This window comes from Colossoma macropomum, unplaced genomic scaffold (genome assembly GCF_904425465.1).
Source record: "Colossoma macropomum unplaced genomic scaffold, Colossoma_macropomum, whole genome shotgun sequence".
Lineage (NCBI taxonomy): Eukaryota > Metazoa > Chordata > Actinopteri > Characiformes > Serrasalmidae > Colossoma > Colossoma macropomum.
In genome coordinates this window covers 94510-118398 of record NW_023494804.1, presented here as the reverse complement: position 1 = coordinate 118398, position 23889 = coordinate 94510, and the positions used below count along the sequence as shown (strand labels likewise).

At 40.4% G+C, this 23889-nt stretch overlaps 2 protein-coding genes across 6 annotated transcripts in view; both read right to left on the bottom strand.

Annotated features, from left to right (window-relative positions):
• LOC118824489 (protocadherin gamma-C5-like) overlaps window positions 1-23889 on the bottom strand; it is a 216995-nt gene extending 193106 nt beyond the window's left edge. For 2 of the 5 annotated variants that reach the window (XM_036594699.1, XM_036594711.1), the window contains exon 1: window positions 21159-23889. In XM_036594699.1, coding sequence (XP_036450592.1) covers window positions 21159-23561 — 2403 coding nt within the window. In that variant the 5' untranslated portion in view covers window positions 23562-23889. Of the gene's footprint in view, window positions 1-1627; window positions 4175-6644; window positions 9162-21158 lie in introns of those variants that run through there. The other 3 variants (XM_036594700.1, XM_036594710.1, XM_036594706.1) reach the window with 2 other exon arrangements.
• LOC118824497 (protocadherin beta-16-like) lies at window positions 17164-19818 on the bottom strand. Its single transcript, XM_036594720.1, has one exon. It carries the CDS (start codon window positions 19639-19641, stop codon window positions 17227-17229), a length of 2415 nt encoding a protein of 804 aa, XP_036450613.1. The 5' UTR covers window positions 19642-19818; the 3' UTR covers window positions 17164-17226.

Genomic DNA, 23889 nt, shown 5'->3' with positions numbered 1-23889 from the left:
TGCCTGCCAGCAGATTAAACAGAGGGAAACGCTTCCATTCAGCACCACGGAGAGCTCCTAGTCAAACAAACCCTGGGGACATAGACTGTTTAAGGCATCAGTGGTTTTAGAGACTGACTTTTACATTATGCAAAAAGCTTTTCTAAAGTTTCTTGCCTTTGTATCTGGCAACAAAGACAGAACAAGCACTGCTAATTAGTGGTTCAGTGCCTTTTCAGTCCTATAAGCCACACAACCAGCACTGCACATAATTGTGTGTTTTCTGTTTGATTGATAAACTATTAATACATGTAAGTGATAATTCTCTGCACACAAAGAACGAGAGATTATGATAATGTTAAGATTACAAAGCATGTCCAGATAAAATGATAATAAGTTCAAGGTGAAGAGTAATAAAAACTGCAGCCTCACTCAAAACAGCTTTAAGTAACTTGAGAAACACTGCAACCATGACCTTTAAATTCCTCTATTAATATCCACATTTTCAGCTTACTGTCACACAGTTATATAATCAGAAGCACTTCTTCATACATGAGACTTCCAACACAAACATTCAGCAGTGAGAATGAAGTTTCAAAATGAACAACTGAGTTAAATTGCCTTTATGATGTAAGATTGATTTCAGCTGGGCTTGCTGAATGAGTTCAGAAATGGATATTATATTTAGAACAGTTGCATATCAGGTGAACAGCACAGATCAAACTCAACACATTTCAAACAAAGTGAAAGACTGTTATCCAATTAATTGTAAAATTTAAAATGCTAATTCAAGTAAGAAAAGCAATGATTGGTAGCCATGGCAGGCAAGGGAACATCATCATCTACAAATCATTTTTCTTCTCTCTGTCTTACCCAAACAACTGAACAAAACATTTGTAAAATATACAAAAAAATGGAAAACAAAATGCATGTCAAGTGCCTAATAGAAAACCTCCAGTTTCCAGCATTAAATGTGTAAAGGAATATACAACTTAAGCTACATACTCTCCAGAAAATCAGTCATAAGTGCTGGCAGAAATTGTTTTCGATGAAAGTAAGAATCCAAACATGTACTAGTGGTGGGAGAGGGGTTTGTAAATTGCAGTTAGAGTCTACTACTACAGTTACGAAAGATGGCTAAACGCTGTTAAAAACCAAGATATATTAAAACAGAAAAAAAATGTAAATCGTAAAAAGTTACATCTCTCATTGAGAAAGATTATAACAAATTACCACAGAAGGCTATACTAAATACTGTCCCAGCTACATAAGCAAGCTATATGAATAGCAACACTGCAACAGTATGTAGAGTGGTCTTGGATACAGATTTAAATCCTTAAAAAATATTGAAGAAAAAGGTGAGGATTATGAAGATTATTAAATTCAATCAAACGTAGAACAAAACTGAAATTTATAAATGATGTTCAATTCAAAATAAATTGAGAATCTGCATTTTACTCTAACATTAATTTTCATTATATATGGTTGCAAGACCTTACCTCTGAACAACATGAATCAACAATGAGAGAATTCTCCTCAAAGTCATCATTTTGATTCGTCTTAAGAGTAAGAGTTGAGGGAAGACCATGAAGTCAATCCATGAAGACAAAGGCACAAAAGCTGTATAAAACAGAAGTTCCCACCTTACCTCAAGTGTTTCACCTGCCTCAGAGAAACTGATGATATTACAATCATCCAGGCTCTTCCTCAGAGTACCACCAGCAGGAAGAGTGTTGTCATTGTAGGATCTGATGAACTTGAAGTCACTGGTGTGGGATCCTGTTGTCAGATATGCGTCATAATTGTAAGAACTGCGGAGAGTTCCAGCTCCCTCAACCTCTGCATAGTTGGGAGGGAGGTACGCGCTGGGAATGGCCACTGCTCCATCAAACAACAGTCTGGGCTTCCTCCTGCGGCAAAACCTCACAGCCAGGATCAGGATAATGAAAGTCAGAAAGAAGGTGGACACGGACACAAGCGCGATGATCAAATATGAGGTCAGTTTGGAGCTGCTCTCCTCATAAGTCATGTCTTTAAGTTCTGGAACTTCAGCGAGGTTATCAGAAATAAGCAGATAGACAGAGCAGCTTGTAGAGAGAGGGGGCTGTCCGTTATCTTTCACTGAGATAACAAGGTTCTGCTTCATGCTGTCAGATTCACTGATGTCCCGCTGCGCCCTGATCTCTCCACTATGGAGACCGATGCTGAAAAGTCCCGGATCGGTGGACTTTACAATGTGATAGGACAGCCACGCGTTCTGTCCAGAGTCAGCATCCACAGCGATCACCTTGGAGACCAGAGAGCCGGACAGAGCAGCTTTAGGGACCATCTCAGTCATTAAAGACTTCCCCTCTGGAGCAGGGTATAATATCTGTGGAGAGTTATCATTCTCATCTGTTATGAACACACTCACAGTCGCGTTGCTGCTGAGGGGAGGAGAGCCATTGTCTCTGGCCACAACCTGGACTTTGAAGTTTCTGAACTGCTCGTAGTCAAATGACCTCACAGCATGGATCACCCCCGTGTCGGCATTGATGGATAAAAATGAGGACACTGGAACACCGTTGACCTCACTGGACACCAGAGAATACAGCACTGTGCCGTTCTGCCTCCAGTCTGGGTCTCTGGCAGTAACAGAGCAGATAGAGGTGCCTGGTTTGTTGTTCTCAGCTATGTAAGCACTATAAGGTGGTTCATCAAATACTGGTGGATTGTCATTGACATCTGAAATAGATATTTGAATAGTCTTAAAGGAGGATAATGGTGGAGAGCCTCCATCAGTAGCAGTGATGGTTATATTGTAATCAGCTTCTTTCTCTCGATCCAGGGGGCTTGTTGTTACCAAAGAGAAATAGTTCTTAATGGATGGATTCAGTTTGAAAGGGACATTTTCTTGAATGGAGCAACGTATCTTTTGATTATCTCCTGAGTCTTTATCCTGAACATTAATAATGGCCACTTCAGTGCCTACAACAGCGTTCTCAGGTATAGGATTTTTAAGAGAAGTAAGAATGATCTTTGGAGCGTTATCATTGATATCTGTGATATCTATAATGACATTTGCAGTAGATGCTAATCCAGAACCATCTTTTGCTTGGACGCCAATTTCATAGAATGTTTCCTTCTCATAATCTATGTCTCCGCTTACCTCGATTTGCCCAGTCAGTTTATCAATTGTAAATAATTGTGCTGCATCATCAGCAATACTACTGAATTCATATGAAACTGCTCCATTCGCTCCTTCATCAGCATCTGTTGCGCTCACTGTCACTACGTCAGTTCCCAGCGGTGCGTTTTCAGCCAAAGACACTTTATATACAGACTGACTAAACACTGGAACATTATCATTAGCATCCAGCACAGTGATGTGTATAGTGGCAGTTCCCGATCTCTGAGGATTCCCACCATCAACTGCGGTCAGTATCAAGGCAATGTCCTTTTGTTGTTCACGATCGAGCTCTTTTTCCAATACGAGCTCAGCATATTTCCTTCCGTTCTTATTATCATGAACAAACAAAGCAAAATTATCATTCCTTTGAAGTGAATAACCATTAACTGCGTTTTGACCGATATCAGAGTCACGAGCTTCATCCAAACGGAAACGCTGGCCTTTTGAAGCTGATTCGTGAATTTCAAAGGGAATTCGTTCGTTGAGAAATTTCGGCGCATTGTCATTAATATCATCAATTTTCAGAGAAATGCGGTGAACCTCAAGTGGATTTTCCAAAACGATCTCATAATTCAGGATACAGTTCATTCGTGAGCCACAAAGCATCTCTCTGTCCATTGTCTCCGCCACGATCAGATCTCCAGTATTCAGGTTAAGGTCAGCGTACCGTTTGCTGCTGTCCTCCGTGTTAATCCGAGCATTCCGTGCTGATAACCGTTGAGCAGCAATTCCGAGATCTTTAGCAACATTTCCAATCACAAACTGACGCTTCGTTTCCTCTGGAACTGTGTAGCTGAGATCTCCGCAAACGGAGCTCCAAAAGAAGACAAACAACACTAACCGCAGAGCAGATGACGACACTGAAATCATCCACAATCCCATGTTTACAGGTTTAAACGCCGCTATCACCGATGATTCCGTTTAACGTTACTATTCTAATACAGTTTATCAGTATTTTCAAATATTTCACTGCATCCGCGTCAAAGAAAGACTAGACTACTCCATTTTGTGTCGACTGTTCTTGCTTTCATGGAGATCTGCGACTGAATATTTAGGAGATGGGTGGAGAGGTTCAGTGTAGTTTTAAGTGACGGTAAACAGCGACGCCCAGAGCATTTTATGTTTACTGCAAGTTGGGCAAAGGGCTTTGGAAAAGCAAGCACGCGGACTGTATTTGAGAAAACTTTTCTGATGATGTAATATAGACTCAGATTACATAGTTTTAGTAAATATAATAGTTCCATTCAAACAATAAACTAGTTACATGTAAGCATTTGTTGTCGATTCACAGCATCAGTTAGCACTGGTTAGAGCGTCAAGTGACGTAGAAAATACAGCCGCAAAGCTCTCAGAGCGCAGTCTACTTTAATGCATACTGGTATAATTGGACTGTAGGAGTAAAATGTGAGATCAAAATGAGACCTGTCTGAAACCACTGATATATACACTGTGTTGGAGTCAATTCATATTTTTCTTGGAGAAAATATGATGATTCCTAGGAAACTCTCCTGACGTTTGCCTACCATCAGAGTAAACAGAGGGGAACCTTTTATTTCAGCACCAAGGAGAGCTCCAAGTCGGCCGTACCCTGAGAGCATACGTTAACTATAATTGTTTTTTCTCAAGATTTGTTTGGCGAAAAACATGGAACACATAATATACTTGCTGATCAGCACGTGACAAGAACAAACATCATTTTCAGTTATTAATAGCGTATAATCACCACTACAAAAAAGACTGCCATTAATTTGCGTTAGAGTTGACATACCATCACAAAATTCCGTGATGCCAATTAATGAATACAATTCACCAGCTTACACAAAATGAAGACACTTGAAATCACTGGATCAGTTATCACTGCACCACCACTGAGACAAGATCGTCTAGCATTTGATCAATACGACTAAATTCGAATGTTTTAATTTGTTTTGCTTGCGTGAAAAACTCTCTGGATCTAAAATATTCACTAAAGCTACATGTATTCAGATGGTTTCTAAGGAATATATAAAGAAAAGCCTTCAAAACACAACAAATAAGGAGTGGTAAAAGTAATTTTGTCAAATAATTAAACAAAGCATGAAACAAACTCGAGATATTTGAATGGTTATGTGAAAAGTACAGTGATTACTAAAACATATCAGATTTGCTGAAGAAAGCATTACACTGCACACATCAACACTATAATTGGGAGTTTTCACTGCCTCTTTGCCAAAACTGTCCACAGTCTATTCTCAAAATGCAATGTAATTATTAACACATCTTCATATGTGACATGATTCATAACACAGAAGTGGAAATGAAGTTGTCATGCTTTGGTGATGAAATAAAGAGAGGTTCTTTTCAGTGCACTGTTAGCAAAAGGGTTCTATAACCCTTGACAATAGCAAAACCCTGTTAAGTGCTATAGAGAAACATTTTTTTAAGGTTTTTTAAAGAATCAAGAAGTTTATCATCACAGAGAAGAACAATTTAACCATGCAATGAACTACTGTGCATTCAAATGGGATGTCAAAATTTAATATATAACTGTCATTATATTCAATATATAACTGTTGCCTTTGTTTAAAAAAAAAATAATAAAATAGAGGCGTGGCTTTCTATGACAGACTCAGGACTACAATTTTGTTTTCACTTAATTAGCTGAAGCATTTGTGATAAAAAAGGGTGACAAAACAACTACAACACCAACTCTGTTGTCATTTCTCTTCTCCAAACTAGACAATCAACTTTAGATAAATTACATATGCACTGTAAGCACAGCAACCCACAACTGAGATCAAACACACTACCTCTTGAGACAAGTAATCTGAAATAATTAGTAAAGAGATTTAGTGATGAGATTAAACTGCTGGTAAATCATACAAATAGGATACAACAAAGATAAAACAATTGGCAGTCATGATATGAAACATTTTTGAAGACATCACTATTATCATCAATAGCCATGACGAAAGAACAAAGACTACGCATTTCACGTGTTTTGTCCTGTGAATAGAAAGACCACAGTTCATTGCATTTTATCATAAAAGGGTTATCCACTCAAAATCTAGGCTAAAACTGAACTGAACTTTCTCTTAAAATGTATCAATTAAAAACTGACAAACTATTTTCAATGCATCTATAAATCCAAATGTGCATGTAACTGAATGCTGAGAAGAGTGGACTACATGGACTACAGTTAAAATTCAATGACCAATTGCCACATTTTTGAAATTACACAGAAAAAACATGACATCATTTAAAAGAAGTAAAAGAACTTCAAATGAAATGAGACTGCAAGAGGCTGCAAAGGGAATTAAAGCCACCATTGTTCAGCACCCAAGAATAAAATGAAGAATTACTCAGTTATACATGCAAGCAATATACAAACACCACAACAGTTCCTAGAAAACGCTTTGAGACAGGTGATGATTGCAAACCAAACTGTCTGGCTTAAAATGAAGGATCAAATAAATTGAGAATCTTCAAGATTATGTTATATATTATATTAGCTTACCTCTGCATCTCTTGAAGCGACAATAAGTGAATTCTCTTCAAGTTCATCTTTATCATTTAGATTCCTCGTAAGAGTAAGAGTTGAGGGAAGTGTGTTGTCATTGTAGGATCTGATGAACTTGAAGTCACTGGTGTGGGATCCTGTTGTCAGATACGCGTCATAATTGTAAGAACTGCGGAGAGTTCCAGCTCCCTCAACCTCTGCATAGTTGGGAGGGAGGTACGTGCTGGGAATGGCCACTGCTCCATCAAACAACAGTCTGGGCTTCCTCCTGCGGCAAAACCTCACAGCCAGGATCAGGATAATGAAAGTCAGAAAGAAGGTGGACACGGACACAAGCGCGATGATCAAATATGAGGTCAGTTTGGAGCTGCTCTCCTCATAAGTCATGTCTTTAAGTTCTGGAACTTCAGCGAGGTTATCAGAAATAAGCAGATAGACAGAGCAGCTTGTAGAGAGAGGGGGCTGTCCGTTATCTTTCACTGAGATAACAAGGTTCTGCTTCATGCTGTCAGATTCACTGATGTCCCGCTGCGCCCTGATCTCTCCACTATGGAGACCGATACTGAAAAGTCCCGGATCGGTTGACTTTACAATGTGATAGGACAGCCACGCGTTCTGTCCAGAGTCAGCATCCACAGCGATCACCTTGGAGACCAGAGAGCCGGACAGAGCAGCTTTAGGGACCATCTCAGTCATTAAAGACTTCCCCTCTGGAGCAGGGTATAATATCTGTGGAGAGTTATCATTCTCATCTGTTATGAACACACTCACAGTCGCGTTGCTGCTGAGGGGAGGAGAGCCATTGTCTCTGGCCACAACCTGGACTTTGAAGTTTCTGAACTGCTCGTAGTCAAATGACCTCACAGCATGGATCACCCCCGTGTCTGCATTGATGGATAAAAATGAGGACGCTGGAACACCGTTGACCTCACTGGACACCAGAGAATACAGCACTGTGCCGTTCTGCCTCCAGTCTGGGTCTCTCGCAGTAACAGAGCAAATAGAGGTGCCTGGTTTGTTGTTCTCAGCTACATAAGCACTATATGACTGCTTTTCAAATACAGGTTGGTTGTCATTGACATCAGAAACTGATAAATGAATAGTCATGGATGAGGAGAGTGCTGGGGTTCCCTCATCTGTTGCAGTTATTGTTATATTAAAATCTGAAACAACTTCCCGGTCCACCTCACTTGTTGTTACTATGGAATAATAGTTCTTAATTGATGGATTTAACTTAAAGGGTACATTTTCTTGAATGAAACAACTGACCTGACGATTTTGTCCAGAGTCTTCATCTTGCACATTGATGATGCCCACCTCTGTCCCTGGAATAACATTCTCAGGGAAAGGGCTGGTGAGAGACTTAATGACTATCTTAGGACTGTTATCATTCATATCAGTGATCTCCACAACTACTTTTGCATCAGAGGCTGACCCCAATCCATCTTTAGCCTGCACACGCATTTCATAGTAGGTCTTCTCTTCAAAGTCCACAGGTCCAATCACCTTAATTTCTCCACTATTCTTGTCCAGCGAAAAGAGCTTAACAGCTTTATCAGACAGTCGGCTAAACTCGTATGTTACTTCTCCGTTTGGACCTTCGTCTGCATCTGTGGCATTGACTGCTACCACCACAGTGCAAACAGGTGCATTTTCAGGTAGACTGACCCTATAGACAGGCTGACTAAACACTGGAGAATTATCATTAGCATCAAGCACAGTCACATGTATAACCGCAGTGCCTGACCTTCGTGGATCCCCACCATCATAGGCGGAAAGGAACAAAGTAACCTCTTGTTCTCTCTCACGGTCGAGTTCCTTATCCAGCACTAACTCAGCATACTTTCCTCCGTCTGAATTGGTACGGACGTGTAATGAAAAATGCTCGTTTCTTTCAAGCGAATATCCTTGAACTGCATTCTGTCCTAAATCGGCATCGTGCGCTTCTCCCAAGAAAAACGAGATTCCTTTATCTGCCGACTCGCGAATTTCAAGTTTAATTCTATCAGAAGAAAACTGTGGTGCATTGTCGTTTATATCCTGGATTTGCACAACAACGCCGTGCAGCTCTAATGGTCTCTCAAGCACGAGCTCGTATTTCAAAAGACACGTCGGCTGCGAGCCGCAAAGCTCCTCTCTGTCTGCGGGCTCCGAGACAATAAGGGCTCCCGTCCTCCTGTCTAGCTCACAAAAACGTTTACTGACACCGTCTGCATCCAAACGCGCATTCCTAGCCGCAAGGGTTTTAGCATCCAGCCCGAGGTCCTTAGCCAGATTTCCGACAACATGTCCGCGTTTCATCTCTTCAGACATAGAATAGCTCAAGTCGCCATTGCAGGGATAGAGCTCTAAAAGAAAGAAAAGAGACCAGAAAAGCGATCCCCTCATCTTCAGCTCCTCTATACAGTCCAACGAAAAGCAGAAAAGTCCGATGATTTTGTTTTAAAGACGCAGATTTTATGTGTTTGCTGTGCACGAGTATCTGCTTTAAACGCTTCCAGTGACGTGCCTCTTTCTTCCAGTTTGGAGAAAAAAAGAAAAGAAAATCAATGGGCGGGAGGGCATTTTAAAGCAAACAGCTGGTAAATAGCGACCCTCTGTGTATTTTCAGGGAATTGCCACAGTCAAACCGAAACTGTCCACCGTAAAAGACATTTGTTTATACCAGTAATTAATAAAAGACGCAGCGTTTTTGGACTTATTATAGAGAATAACATGCCAGTGGTAACCAGTGGTAACAAACGACTGCAAATGACTATGCATTTAGCCTTTAGCCAAATTAAAACACCACAGAAGACGAAGGAAGGATCAAATGTAAAAATATTTCCAAGAGCTACACTGAGTGTCAGCTGATATTTATTTATTTATTTATTTATCTATCTATCTATCTATCTATCTATCTATCTATGTTTATATATTATATGGGTTGTAAAGGTGTGATAGAGGTAGATTGAGGTTGGGATGGATCATATGTGTGTGTGTGTGTGTGTGTGTGTGTGTGTATACATATATACATATACATATATACACACATATTCCATCTCAACCTCAATTTACCTCTATCGCACCTTTACAATCCATTACATAGTTCTAAAATATCCTTTAACGATGAAAGTAACCACAAGTGTGCATGACAAAAAGCAATGCCAGAAGATTAAATAAATAAATAAATATACATCATGATAAAATATCTCACTTGTCACTCTGCATCATTGCTGATGACACCAAAGTACACCACAAGGAGCGCATTAAACGCGATCTTAGTCCAAATCCAAAAGAAGCAAGCTTACCTCATCAATATCTGCTGAGACGTTTAACTTTATAAAGTTTTCTTCTAAATGATCGTCTGAGATCTTCTTTAGTGTATGGTTTGAAGGAAGTGTGTTGTCATTGTAGGATCTGATGAACTTGAAGTCACTGGTGTGGGATCCTGTTGTCAGATATGCGTCATAATTGTAAGAACTGCGGAGAGTTCCAGCTCCCTCAACCTCTGCATAGTTGGGAGGGAGGTACGCGCTGGGAATGGCCACTGCTCCATCAAACAACAGTCTGGGCTTCCTCCTGCGGCAAAACCTCACAGCCAGGATCAGGATAATGAAAGTCAGAAAGAAGGTGGACACGGACACAAGCGCGATGATCAAATATGAGGTCAGTTTGGAGCTGCTCTCCTCATAAGTCATGTCTTTAAGCTCTGGAACTTCAGCCAGGTTATCAGAAATAAGCAGATAGACAGAGCAGCTTGTAGAGAGAGGGGGCTGTCCGTTATCTTTCACTGAGATAACAAGGTTCTGCTTCATGCTGTCAGATTCACTGATGTCCCGCTGCGCCCTGATCTCTCCACTATGGAGACCGATGCTGAAAAGTCCCGGATCGGTGGACTTTACAATGTGATAGGACAGCCACGCGTTCTGTCCAGAGTCAGCATCCACAGCGATCACCTTGGAGACCAGAGAGCCGGACAGAGCAGCTTTAGGGACCATCTCAGTCATTAAAGACTTCCCCTCTGGAGCAGGGTATAATATCTGTGGAGAGTTATCATTCTCATCTGTTATGAACACACTCACAGTCGCGTTGCTGCTGAGGGGAGGAGAGCCATTGTCTCTGGCCACAACCTGGACTTTGAAGTTTCTGAACTGCTCATAGTCAAATGACCTCACAGCATGGATCACCCCCGTGTCGGCATTGATGGATAAAAATGAGGATACTGGAACACCGTTGACCTCACTTGACACCAGAGCGTACAGCACTGTACCGTTCTGCCTCCAGTCTGGGTCTCTGGCAGTAACAGAGCAAATAGAGGTGCCTGGTTTGTTGTTCTCAGCTAGATATGCAGTGTATGAATGCTCTTCAAATACAGGAGGATTGTCATTGACATCTGAAATAGATAAGTTAATTATTTTGTATGATGACAGCGGAGGACTGCCTTCATCTGTGGCAACAATTGTGAGGTTATATTCTGACACTAGCTCACGATCCAGTGGACCAGTGGTGACTATTGAATAGAAATTTTTAATAGATGGGTTCAATTTGAATGGAACATTTCCCTGGATGATGCAACGAGTCTGTTGGTTTCCCCCAGAGTCCTTATCTTGTATATTAATAATGCCAACCTCCATGCCAGATTCTGTACTTTCAGGAATTGGGTTGGAAATGGACTGAACAACAATGACAGGCTCATTATCATTTATATCTGTGACTTCAACAATAACTTTAGCATTAGATGCCAGTCCTAGGCCATCTTTTGCTTGTATCCGCAACTCATAAAGCGATTCTTCCTCATAGTCAATTTGACCTATCACTTTAATTTCACCACTAACCTTATCCAAAGAGAACATTCTTGCTGCCTTATCAGACAACCGACTGAACTCATATACTACCTCTCCATTTATCCCCTCATCTGCATCATGTGCACTCACAGTAACTACGGAGGTGCCCATTCCAGAGTTTTCAGGTAGACTAACCCTGTAAGTAGACTGACTAAACACTGGTACATTATCATTAGCATCTAATATAATGATGTTTATAACCACAGAACCAGATCTCTGTGGCCTACCGCCGTCAGTAGCAGTAAGCAGTAATGTCATATATTTCTCATTCTCACGATCAAGCTCTTTATCCAGTACCAGTTCGCTGTATTTACCACCATCAGCGTTGGTTCCAATGCGCAAAGAAAAGTGATTATTCCGCTCCAGCGAGTATCCTTGAACTGAGTTAAGTCCAACATCCGCATCGTGAGCTTCACCCAAAAGATTCGATTCTCGTATCTCATGTTTAATTGCATCGGTGGAAAACTGCGGCGCATTATCATTAATGTCCTCAATCTGCACCGTGACTGCATGCAGCTCCAAGGGTTTCTCCAGCACGAGACCGTATTTTAATATGCATGACGGCCTCGAACCACAAAGCTCCTCTCGATCAACAACCTCCGCCACAATCATCTTACCAGTGCTGTAATCAATATCCATGAAACGCTTCCCGCTGCCATCCACATTCAAACGCGCCTTTCTGTCCGAAAGTCTTTTAGAATCCAAACCGAGATCTCCTGCAATGTTTCCCACGACCGATCCTCGCCTCATCTCCTCTGGTGTGGAGTAGCTTAAATCGCCATGGCCGCCTCGCAGCAGCGAGAGGACGACAAAGAAAAACAATAGGCTGCTTAATCCTTTTTGCTGCATGTTAATGTTTGTATATGTAGCTGTCCAGAAACACAAACTGTCTCTGTCTAAAGACAAGAAGAACACCGAAAGATATCCTGGTCCACTGCAACGACTGCCTTTGTGTACGCGCTAAATGAGTATTTATCCCTCATGAAAGCGAATGATCCTGGGAGGAGCCCTCAGTATGGCTCGTAGTGTTGACTGATAGCGACACTCTGAGGTTATTATTGGAACTGCATGTCTCTATATTTACCAAAAGTTGTATACTATTGCAAAAATACGCGTTTAAGACACACTTACTTCCGTTTGATGTCTAAGTAAAAACTATTATGATGTGAAAAACTGTCATTCTTTTCTAAATCAGCTAAAGCACAAACCAATACACATGTTCTATTGCTGGTGCATTTGAAAGTGTAGAAAGGGTATATAAAAGAGAAGAAACGATCAAGGCACAAAAATATAATGCAACATTCCGTTTAAATATCAATGACTCGGGCGTCTAAGGTCAGACTCACGAAAGCTTTCTTAAAAACAAAAACTTAAGAAGGCTTTCAGGGCAAATACTAACAGGTTCATAAGTATTGTCTTTAATGCCAAAGAAGTTGTTAAATACTCAGGTAAAATTAGTTTCTTAAGAGGTTATTAAGAAAATCTCAATTGTTTCTTGAAGTTTGCTCCAGATAACTTGTCACGTAGCCTAACATTACCATATTAGTTCATAGCTTAAGACAAACGAGAAGAGACACAGTTTGAACATGAATGAAACGTCATTTAGATAAACAGATAGACAGACAGATAGATAGATAGATAGATAGATAGATAGATAGATAGATAGATAGATAGATACTTTATTGATCTCGAAGGAAATTTAGCATTTTTCCTGCCCCTACGCATGAAAACAGGCTCCATGTCCTTCATACATACAAAACCAAAAACAGTCATTAAATAGTAATACAAGCGTACACAAAAAAAACAAAAAAAAAGAAAAAGTAAGGAAAAAGTGCAAAAACAGTACACAAAAGACAGAGCTACTGGAAAGGCTGCCACTCACAGCGGCGCCGGAATTAGCATTGGTCCATTGGGACACAATGAGCCGTATTTGCAATAACCTATGCATTTAATCGACTCAGAGCCAAGTGACAACAAAATTGAGGAAATGTAAATTTAAAAAAATGGTTCTAAACGATAAAAATCAAGAAGCAAACAAGTACTAGAAGCCATGGTGGAGGAAATAGTCGACAAAAGACTACTATGTAAGATAAGAGGATCTTGAAGAACGTATCTTACTTAAATATGAAGTTGCCAGGTCTCACAACAGATATTTTACTGACAAGCGAAAAGAGCGTAGTATTGTTTAAAGTTGGGATTTGAAGACGAGCGACAAACAGCACCTTAGCTTGCTTAACATTAGAGTGAAACACAACACAATGAACTACATTGATGTTTTACATATCAAACCAATTTCTCCGAAGTTCCAAAGCCACGAGAAAACAATCCAAGTATAAAAATAATAAAGGAGATGGTAAAAAAAAGAGGAAGAAGCAAAAGTCTAAAACTAATGCTACTCAACAGAAACAGGGCTGAAAATGTTCTTAATTCAAATGTGCAGGCAGGTGCTACTTCAAACAAATAATATTACATCAACACATTTACTGCAAAATGGTGTTTAAAAAACGCTGTAGCAACTAGGCTTCCTTAAAACTTTAAGTTAATTCAAATAACAAGTTAAAAGAGTGAAAGACATTTATCTCCTATGAGAAGTTCAAGTTGCTCAAGATCAAGTTCAATTTTAAAACAGTCCAGATACATTTAAATTACACGTTTTATTTATAGTGTATTTTATCCGTCTGGAATCAGTATAATCGTACGATCAGTACGATCGAACATATTATTATTATTATTATTATTATTATTATTATTAAAAAGCGGACGTCAAAGTGACAGCAGTAGTGCCAGTGGATATCAATAATAATCATGAAAAAAGCACCGAGAATGAAATCCATGAAGACAAAAGGCAGAAAAGCTGTATGAAACAGAAGTTTCCACCTTACCTCGAGTGTTTCACCTGCCTCGGAGAAACTGATGATGTTACAATCATCCGGGCTCTTCCTCAGAGTACCACCAGCAGGAAGTGTGTTGTCGTTGTAGGATCTGATGAACTTGAAGTCACTGGTGTGGGATCCTGTTGTCAGATACGCGTCATAATTGTAAGAACTGCGGAGAGTTCCAGCTCCCTCAACCTCTGCATAGTTGGGAGGGAGGTACGCGCTGGGAATGGCCACTGCTCCGTCAAACAACAGTCTGCAGTGTGTATCTCTGCACAGCATTCAATCCTATGTCCGCATCGTGAGCTTCATTAACAAAAAAGCGAGCCCCCTTGAGTGCAGATTCTCTAATTTCCAGCTTAATTACATCATTTGCGAATATAGGCGCATTATCGTTGATGTCCAGAATTTGAACAGACGTGCGGTGCAGTTCTAAAGGGTTTTCAAGAATGATTTCATACGTCAGCACGCACACGGTCTTCGGTCCACACAGTTGCTCCCTGTCTATCCTATCAGCCACGATCAGATTCCCCGCATTCACGTCTATATCGCAGTAACGTTTGCTGCCACCATCAACATCCAAACGCGCTTTCCGTGTAGAGAGCTCCTTTTTATTTATACCAAGATCCTTTGCTAGGTTTCCAATCACAGTGCCCACCTTCGTCTCCTCGGGGATAGAATAGCTGATCTCGCCATGAGACCCCTGCACTGAGATAATAATGGATGCCACAGCAAACAATAGGATCCGCGCACATAATCCTGCGGGCTCCATTTTGCACAGTCCAGAAAATTTTCTATAGGATCACCCAGATGAAAAATACTTTGGTCTTCAAGAACATACAATCCACATAGAATCCGTGAACGTCAGACACAACATACAAGCCCAAACAAGAACGATTTAATGGCGTCCTCGACATTCTCCTCCCTGCTCATATTAAATCAGCAGGCGGAGAAATGTGGTCCAGCTTGGTAAGCTGGTGCACAGCGACACCATGTGTGTCATTTTAAAACTACACTCATATGCAAGAAATGTGACGACGTGAAAAGGAACGTACTTTATGTTTGCTTGTCTTGCTAAATGCATCACAAAAGCGCAAATAAATGAACAATACTAAACTTTTTATTATTATTATTATTATTTATTAAGCACTGATCATTGAAGCAGTGAAACATATTCTAACTACTAAAACGAACATTTTCTCATGATATGAACAGATTTGAAAACAGCGGCGCGCTGTCCAGCATTGTGGTGCTGAAATAGTCAAGAGCTGAAAACAGCTGCCATTTCAAAGTGCTACTTTCTTAAAAAGGTAGTTCTTCAAGTGTTCTTTCGTAAGGTCAATGGTCCTATATATAACCATGAACACTAAAAGAAAAATTTGCATCCTTAAATGGTTCTTTGCATGGTGAAATAGCTCTTCAGATTGATGCAGAATATGTTATACATGGTTCTATATAGAAACTTTTCCAAAATTGTTCTACATAGTACAAGAAATGATCCTGCTATTGTGATGATGTAAAGCTTGTGACAACAGAAAAAACCCTTTTTTGGTGTTATAAAGAATTATATACAACACATTATCTATCATTCAGAAGAATCATTTCATAACACGAAGAATTAAGTATGCAAATGGTTCTATATAGAACTCATGTTGCTATAACAAAAACATTGCACTTACTGAAAACCCCTGAAAAACAATCTTTTTTGAGAATGTAGCAATGAATCACAAGTAAATGAAGAAGCACGAAAACAAACGACATGTAGCTGCACTTGGATTATTAGCACTCAGAATAAAAGGAACTAAACCGTCACTGGGATAGAAGCCAAGAAAACGTCCGAAGTACATTTAGTTAGGGAATACAATTGCACAATATTCCACTACAATTAGAATTATTTTTTTTTATATTTTTTTTTACATTGCGTTGACTCCATACGTCCTATCGTAACTGCAAATGTTTCATGTTATGTTGCTATTGGAAAATATATATATATATATATATATATATATATATGAAAAAAATAATTTACATACACTCTCGTAAAATTAATGTAGTGTAAATTTAAACGTTATTAATGGTAGATCGTTGGACCTTAAGGCCACACATCGATCTTTGAAGGTACGTTTACCTTGTTTGTACCTTAAAAAACAAAAATGTCCCTTTAAAGTATTTTTTTTGTTGTTGTTTTTCTTAGAATAAACATCTTAGCTAGTGATGAAGAGAATAAGCACGTGCTGACATTAATAACAGATAATACAAAGAAGCAAAAACATAAAAAATATATATACAAATAAAAAAGTTTAAAAAATAGAATAACAAAAGCAAGATAGAAAGAAAGAAAGAAAGAAAGAAATACAGAAAGAAAGAAAGAAAAACAAACTCATATATGAAAAAAGCAAGAAGACGCAAGAAAGAAAAAACCGTTACGTAGACAATGTTTTTTTTAAGATAAGAATAAAATGTTGTCTTTATAACAAGATAACATAAGTTATGTTAAATCTCTGAATATCAATGACAATGTGTATCTAACAGGGGATAGTGTATCGTCTCCGTAGATTCACGCTTCAGGAGTGTTCATGGTATTTGAATATACATTCTTTTAAAAGCAGTTTTCACACACATACACACACACACACACACACACACACACACACACACATATATATATATATATATATATATATACACATATATATATATATATATATATATATATATATATATATATATATATATATATATATATATATATCGAAGAGCTGATGGGTCTCTCATTTGATCAAAAATAATAAGAAGAATAAGAATAATGCCAAGAATGAATACCAATTTTACAAAAGAAGCACACACCGCAAAACCCGGAAAGAGACATCTGTGACATTAAAGTCTTACCTCGAGTGTTTCACCTGCCTCGGAGAAACTGATGATGTTACAATCATCCGGGCTCTTTCTCAGAGAACCACCAGCAGGAAGTGTGTTGTCGTTGTAGGATCTGATGAACTTGAAGTCACTGGTGTGGGATCCTGTTGTCAGATACGCGTCATAATTATAAGAACTGCGGAGAGTTCCAGCTCCCTCAACCTCTGCATAGTTGGGAGGGAGGTACGCGCTGGGAATGGCCACTGCTCCATCAAACAACAGTCTGGGCTTCCTCCTGCGGCAAAACCTCACAGCCAGGATCAGGATAATGAAAGTCAGAAAGAAGGTGGACACGGACACAAGCGCGATGATCAAATATGAGGTCAGTTTGGAGCTGCTCTCCTCATAAGTCATGTCTTTAAGTTCTGGAACTTCAGCCAGGTTATCAGAAATAAGCAGATAGACAGAGCAGCTTGTAGAGAGAGGGGGCTGTCCGTTATCTTTCACTGAGATAACAAGGTTCTGCTTCATGCTGTCAGATTCACTGATGTCCCGCTGCGCCCTGATCTCTCCACTATGGAGACCGATGCTGAAAAGTCCCGGATCGGTGGACTTTACAATGTGATAGGACAGCCACGCGTTCTGTCCAGAGTCAGCATCCACAGCGATCACCTTGGAGACCAGAGAGCCGGACAGAGCAGCTTTAGGGACCATCTCAGTCATTAAAGACTTCCCCTCTGGAGCAGGGTATAATATCTGTGGAGAGTTATCATTCTCATCTGTTATGAACACACTCACAGTCGCGTTGCTGCTGAGGGGAGGAGAGCCATTGTCTCTGGCCACAACCTGGACTTTGAAGTTTCTGAACTGCTCGTAGTCAAATGACCTCACAGCATGGATCACCCCCGTGTCTGCATTGATGGACAAAAATGAGGACACTGGAACACCGTTGACCTCACTGGACACCAGAGAATACAGCACTGTGCCGTTCTGCCTCCAGTCTGGGTCTCTCGCAGTAACAGAGCAGATAGAGGTGCCTGGTTTGTTGTTCTCAGCTACATAAGCTTTGTAGAACTGCTCTTCAAACACAGGTGAGTTGTCATTCACATCTGCCACAGATAACTGAAAGGTTTTAGAGGAGGATAAAGGTGGGCTGCCCTCATCCACTGCGATAACTGTAATGTTGTACTCTGAGGTGAGTTCTCGGTCAAGTGGACCAGATGTAGAAATCGAGAAATAATTTTTAATAGACGGTATCAATTTAAAAGGAACGTTTCCCTGAATGCTGCAGCGAATCTGACGGTTTTTCTCAGAGTCTTTGTCTTGTACATTAATAATGCCGACCTCAGTTCCAGGTGACGTGTTTTCTGGAATCGGATTGCTGAGTGATTTTAGGTGTATGGTGGGTGCATTGTCGTTAACATCTACTACATCAATAACAACTTTAGCGAAAGAAGCCAATCCTGATCCATCTTTAGCTTCAATCTTTAATTCATATGATGTTTGCTTTTCGTAATCCAGGTCTCCACTCAAAATTAAATTTCCTGTTTCCGAGTCAAGGGTAAACAATTTAAGCACGTCACCAGAGAGACGTCCGAATTCATATGTCACCTGACCATTAGCGCCTTCATCAGCGTCAGTGGCGCTCACTGTAGTTACTGTGGTACCAACTGGTGAATCTTCACGCAGACTAACTTTATAAACTGGCTGACTGAAGACTGGAGAATTATCATTAGCATCGAGTACAGTAACATGTATAACTAAAGAGGCAGATCGAGGCGGATTACCTCCATCGATAGCGGTGAGCATTAACCTCACCTCCTGCTCCTGTTCACGGTCCAGCTCCTTTTCTAAAACCAGCTCGCCATATTTTTCCTGACCGGGATTGGTATGGAAAAGGAAAGAAAAGTATCGATTATCCTGTAATTTGTAGCTCTGCACTGCATTCACTCCAATATCTGCGTCACGGGCTTGACTTAGAGCATAGCGAGCGCCTTTAACGGCTGATTCTCTGATCTCCAGTTTGACAATGTCCTTGGCAAAAGCCGGAGAGTTGTCATTAATATCTGTGATTTCTACCACAATGCGATGTAATTCCAGAGGATTTTCGAGGATCACTTCGAATTTCAACGCACAGTCAGTCATGAATCCACACAGTTGCTCTCTGTCGATTCTCTCGGCTACAATCAGATCTCCAGTGTTCATGTCTATGTCACAGTAACGTTTGCTGCCATCATCCACATCCAGACGCGCTTTACGCAGCGACAACGTTTTTGCATTTATTCCAAGATCTTTTGCCAGATTCCCAATCACAGACCCAATCTTCCTCTCCTCTGGAGTAGAATAGCTCACATCTCCACTTACCTTCGACAGCAAGAGGAGAATGGACGTCACGCCAAACAAAAAAGACCGAGCAGTAAATCCACTGTATTCCATATTAAGCTTTCCAAACTAGGAGCTCCCAGTACAGCCAGCGATTAAATCCAATTTTGCTAATTAACCAATCCGACACAAATATATGGAAATAACCAAAGGGTCAAATATCCTACATAGCTCAGATAAAAACCTCACAAAGGTTCAATGGCGCTGCCTCCTGCACCAGTTTCCACCACTCCTCTCGCTGCATATTAAAACAGTGGGAGGACAGATCATTCCTCCATTCTAGGCTGGTGAACAGCGACGCAGTGTGCTGTGTTCATGAAACTACACTACAAAAACACTCATTATCTACACAGTATCTTATCGCTGTTCTAAGTCACGCCATAATAGAAAGGAAAACAAATTACACAGGAACATGATAAATAAAGAAATTTCTAAAATTTCTAAAGCAAACGAATATAATGAAAGGTTCATATCAGGCTGCTGTCCACGACTGTGGTGCTGAATTAAAGCCATAGTGCAACAACTTAGTCCCAGTGAACATATTAGGGGCCAGAAGGAAAAAGCAAACTACGCAATTTTTGCAAATCATTTGCAGAAAATTAAAATAAATAAATACAAAATTAGATATGTGCATAGTGTATACTCATAGTTTTGAAACACTTCACCATAGAATTATTCACTCCAATATCAAACTTTCACTGCAAGCTACAGTAACCACGTGGCTGAAAACAATAAGGTGGACAAAATCAGTGCTTGGCAAAACAGACTTCCAGCTTAATTCACTTTTATTTGACTCAACAATAAGAGAATATTGTACATGTGCTGTGCAAATATTTCAACAAAGCAGATAAATAATATAACTAGTACAGGAGCTTACTTTTCTTGTTATTGTCATGGAAAAAATTTCAAAACGACTAAATTAATTTAAAAAACTGTCACGTGATTATTTTTATTTATTTATTTATTTTAATTACAATAACAGTCCTAACTGATTCGTCTGAATAACTAGACCAACTGACGAAATAACGACCTAGTTATTTCGTCAGCTGATCTAGTTATTCAGACGAATCAGTTGTGCCATTTGTTGAGACGTACAATGACGAAGTTCATCACTAAAAGTTTTTTACAAGCAATAATGTAACAGAAAGTTTGAAAAAGGAAGACACAACACCCATTTTGTGCCTGCAAATTGAGCTCACGTGTGATTATATTATATGGTCATTCTTTGAATATAATATTTCAAACTGCAAATGAAATGAATAACCTGGCTTTAAATGTTTTTATGTTTAAATTGCTGTATGGTCATCGTGTTAGTACACAAGACGCTCCCTCACTTGTCAGATCACATTTGCAACCCTGAAACTCCATCAAAATTCGTACGTCAACTGCTGCTTACTGTGTTACTTTAAACAACTACTTTAATAGCTTTAAACATAAATTGTCGCAGTTACACAGTTTAGGAACTTCTCAAACCAAACTTTTCTTGAAATCAGGCAAAAAGACGTTACTCTGCATGACAAAAGACGACAATCATTAATCATAAACAAAAGACTTGGAAATAGAAATCTCACCTCGACCGCTTCAGCTGCCTCGGAGAAACTGATGATATTACCATCATCCGGGCTCTTCCTCAGAGTACCACCAGCAAGAAGTGTGTTGTCGTTGTAGGATCTGATGAACTTGAAGTCACTGGTGTGGGATCCTGTTGTCAGATACGCGTCATAATTGTAAGAACTGCGGAGAGTTCCAGCTCCCTCAACCTCTGCATAGTTGGGAGGGAGGTACGCGCTGGGAATGGCCACTGCTCCATCAAACAACAGTCTGGGCTTCCTCCTGCGGCAAAACCTCACAGCCAGGATCAGGATAATGAAAGTCAGAAAGAAGGTGGACACGGACACAAGCGCGATGATCAAATATGAGGTCAGTTTGGAGCTGCTCTCCTCATAAGTCATGTCTTTAAGTTCTGGAACTTCAGCCAGGTTATCAGAAATAAGCAGATAGACAGAGCAGCTTGTAGAGAGAGGGGGCTGTCCGTTATCTTTCACTGAGATAACAAGGTTCTGCTTCATGCTGTCAGATTCACTGATGTCCCGCTGCGCCCTGATCTCTCCACTATGGAGACCGATGCTGAAAAGTCCCGGATCGGTGGACTTTACAATGTGATAGGACAGCCACGCGTTCTGTCCAGAGTCAGCATCCACAGCGATCACCTTGGAGACCAGAGAGCCGGACAGAGCAGCTTTAGGGACCATCTCAGTCATTAAAGACTTCCCCTCTGGAGCAGGGTATAATATCTGTGGAGAGTTATCATTCTCATCTGTTATGAACACACTCACAGTCGCGTTGCTGCTGAGGGGAGGAGAGCCATTGTCTCTGGCCACAACCTGGACTTTGAAGTTTCTGAACTGCTCGTAGTCAAATGACCTCACAGCATGGATCACCCCCGTGTCTGCATTGATGGATAAAAATGAGGACACTGGAACACCGTTGACCTCACTGGACACCAGAGAATACAGCACTGTGCCGTTCTGCCTCCAGTCTGGGTCTCTCGCAGTAACAGAGCAGATAGAGGTGCCTGGTTTGTTGTTCTCAGCTACATAAGCTTTGTAGAACTGCTCTTCAAATACAGGTGAGTTGTCATTCACATCTGCCACAGATAACTGAAAGGTTTTAGAGGAGGATAAAGGTGGGCTGCCTTCATCCACTGCGATAACTGTAATGTTGTACTCTGAGGTGAGTTCGCGGTCAAGTGGACCAGATGTAGAAATCGAGAAATAATTTTTAATAGATGGTGTTAATTTAAAAGGAACGTTTCCCTGAATGCTGCAGCGAATCTGACGATTTTTCTCAGAGTCTTTGTCTTGTACATTAATAATGCCGACTTCAGTTCCAGGTGACGTGTTTTCTGGAATCGGATTGCTGAGTGATTTGAGTTGTATGGTGGGTGCGTTGTCGTTAACATCGACTACATCAATAACAACTTTAGCGAAAGAAGCCAATCCTGATCCATCTTTAGATTCAATTTTTAATTCATATGATGTTTGCTTTTCGTAATCTACGTTTCCACTTAAAATTAAACGTCCTGTTCCCGAGTCAAGGGTAAATAATTTAAGCATGTCACCAGACATATGTCCAAATTCATAAGTCACCTTACCATTAGCGCCTTCATCAGCGTCAGTGGCGCTCACTGTAGTTATTGTGGTACCAACTGGTGAATCTTCACGCAGACTAACTTTATAAACTGGCTGACTGAAGACTGGAGAATTATCATTAGCATCGAGTACAGTAACATGTATAACTATAGAGGCAGATCGAGGCGGATTACCTCCATCGATAGCGGTCAGCATTAACGTCACCTCCTGCTCCTGTTCACGGTCCAGCTCCTTTTCTAAAACCAGCTCGCCATATTTTTCCTGACCGGGATTGTTATGGAAAAGGAAAGAAAAGTATCGATTATCCTGTAATTTGTAGCTCTGTACAGCATTCACTCCAATATCTGCGTCATGGGCTTCACTCACAGCATAGCGAGCGCCTTTAACAGCTGATTCTCTGATCTCTAATTTAACAATGTCCTTGGCAAAAGCCGGAGAGTTGTCATTAATATCTGTGATTTCTACCACAATGCGATGTAATTCCAGAGGATTTTCGAGGATCACTTCGAATTTCAACGCACAGTCAGTCATAAATCCACACAGTTGCTCTCTGTCGATTCTCTCGGCTACAATCAGATCTCCAGTGTTCATGTCTATGTCACAGTAACGTTTGCTGCCATCGTCCACATCCAGGCGCGCTTTACGCAGCGACAACGTTTTCGCATTCATTCCAAGATCCTTTGCCAGATTCCCAATAACAGACCCAATCTTCCTCTCCTCTGGAGTAGAATAGCTCACATCTCCACTTACCGTCGACAGCAAGAGGAGAATGGACGTCACGCCAAACAAAAAAGACCGACCAAACAACCCACTGTATTCCATATTGAACTGTGCAACCCTGGAGCTCCCAGTACAGCCAGCGATAAAATCCAATTTTGGATGATGAATATGCGAAGTGTAAATTTATAGCAATAACTATAGCATCAAATATCCTACATCGCTCACATGAAAATAACCTCACAAAGGTTCAATGGCGCTGCGTCCTGCACCAGTTTCCACCACTCCTCTCATTGCATATTAAAACAGAGGGAGGCCAGATCAGTTACTCCTTTCTAGGCTGGTGAACAGCGACGCAGTGTGTTGTATTCAGTAAACTACAATATGAAAACACTCATTCTTTATATAGTATCTCATCGCTGTTCTCAGTCAC

What these genes read in the sequence shown, in the direction of transcription:
- LOC118824497 (XM_036594720.1), bottom strand. Translation starts at nt 19,641, where the DNA reads ATGGAATACAGTGGATTTACTGCTCGGTCTTTTTTGTTTGGCGTGACG.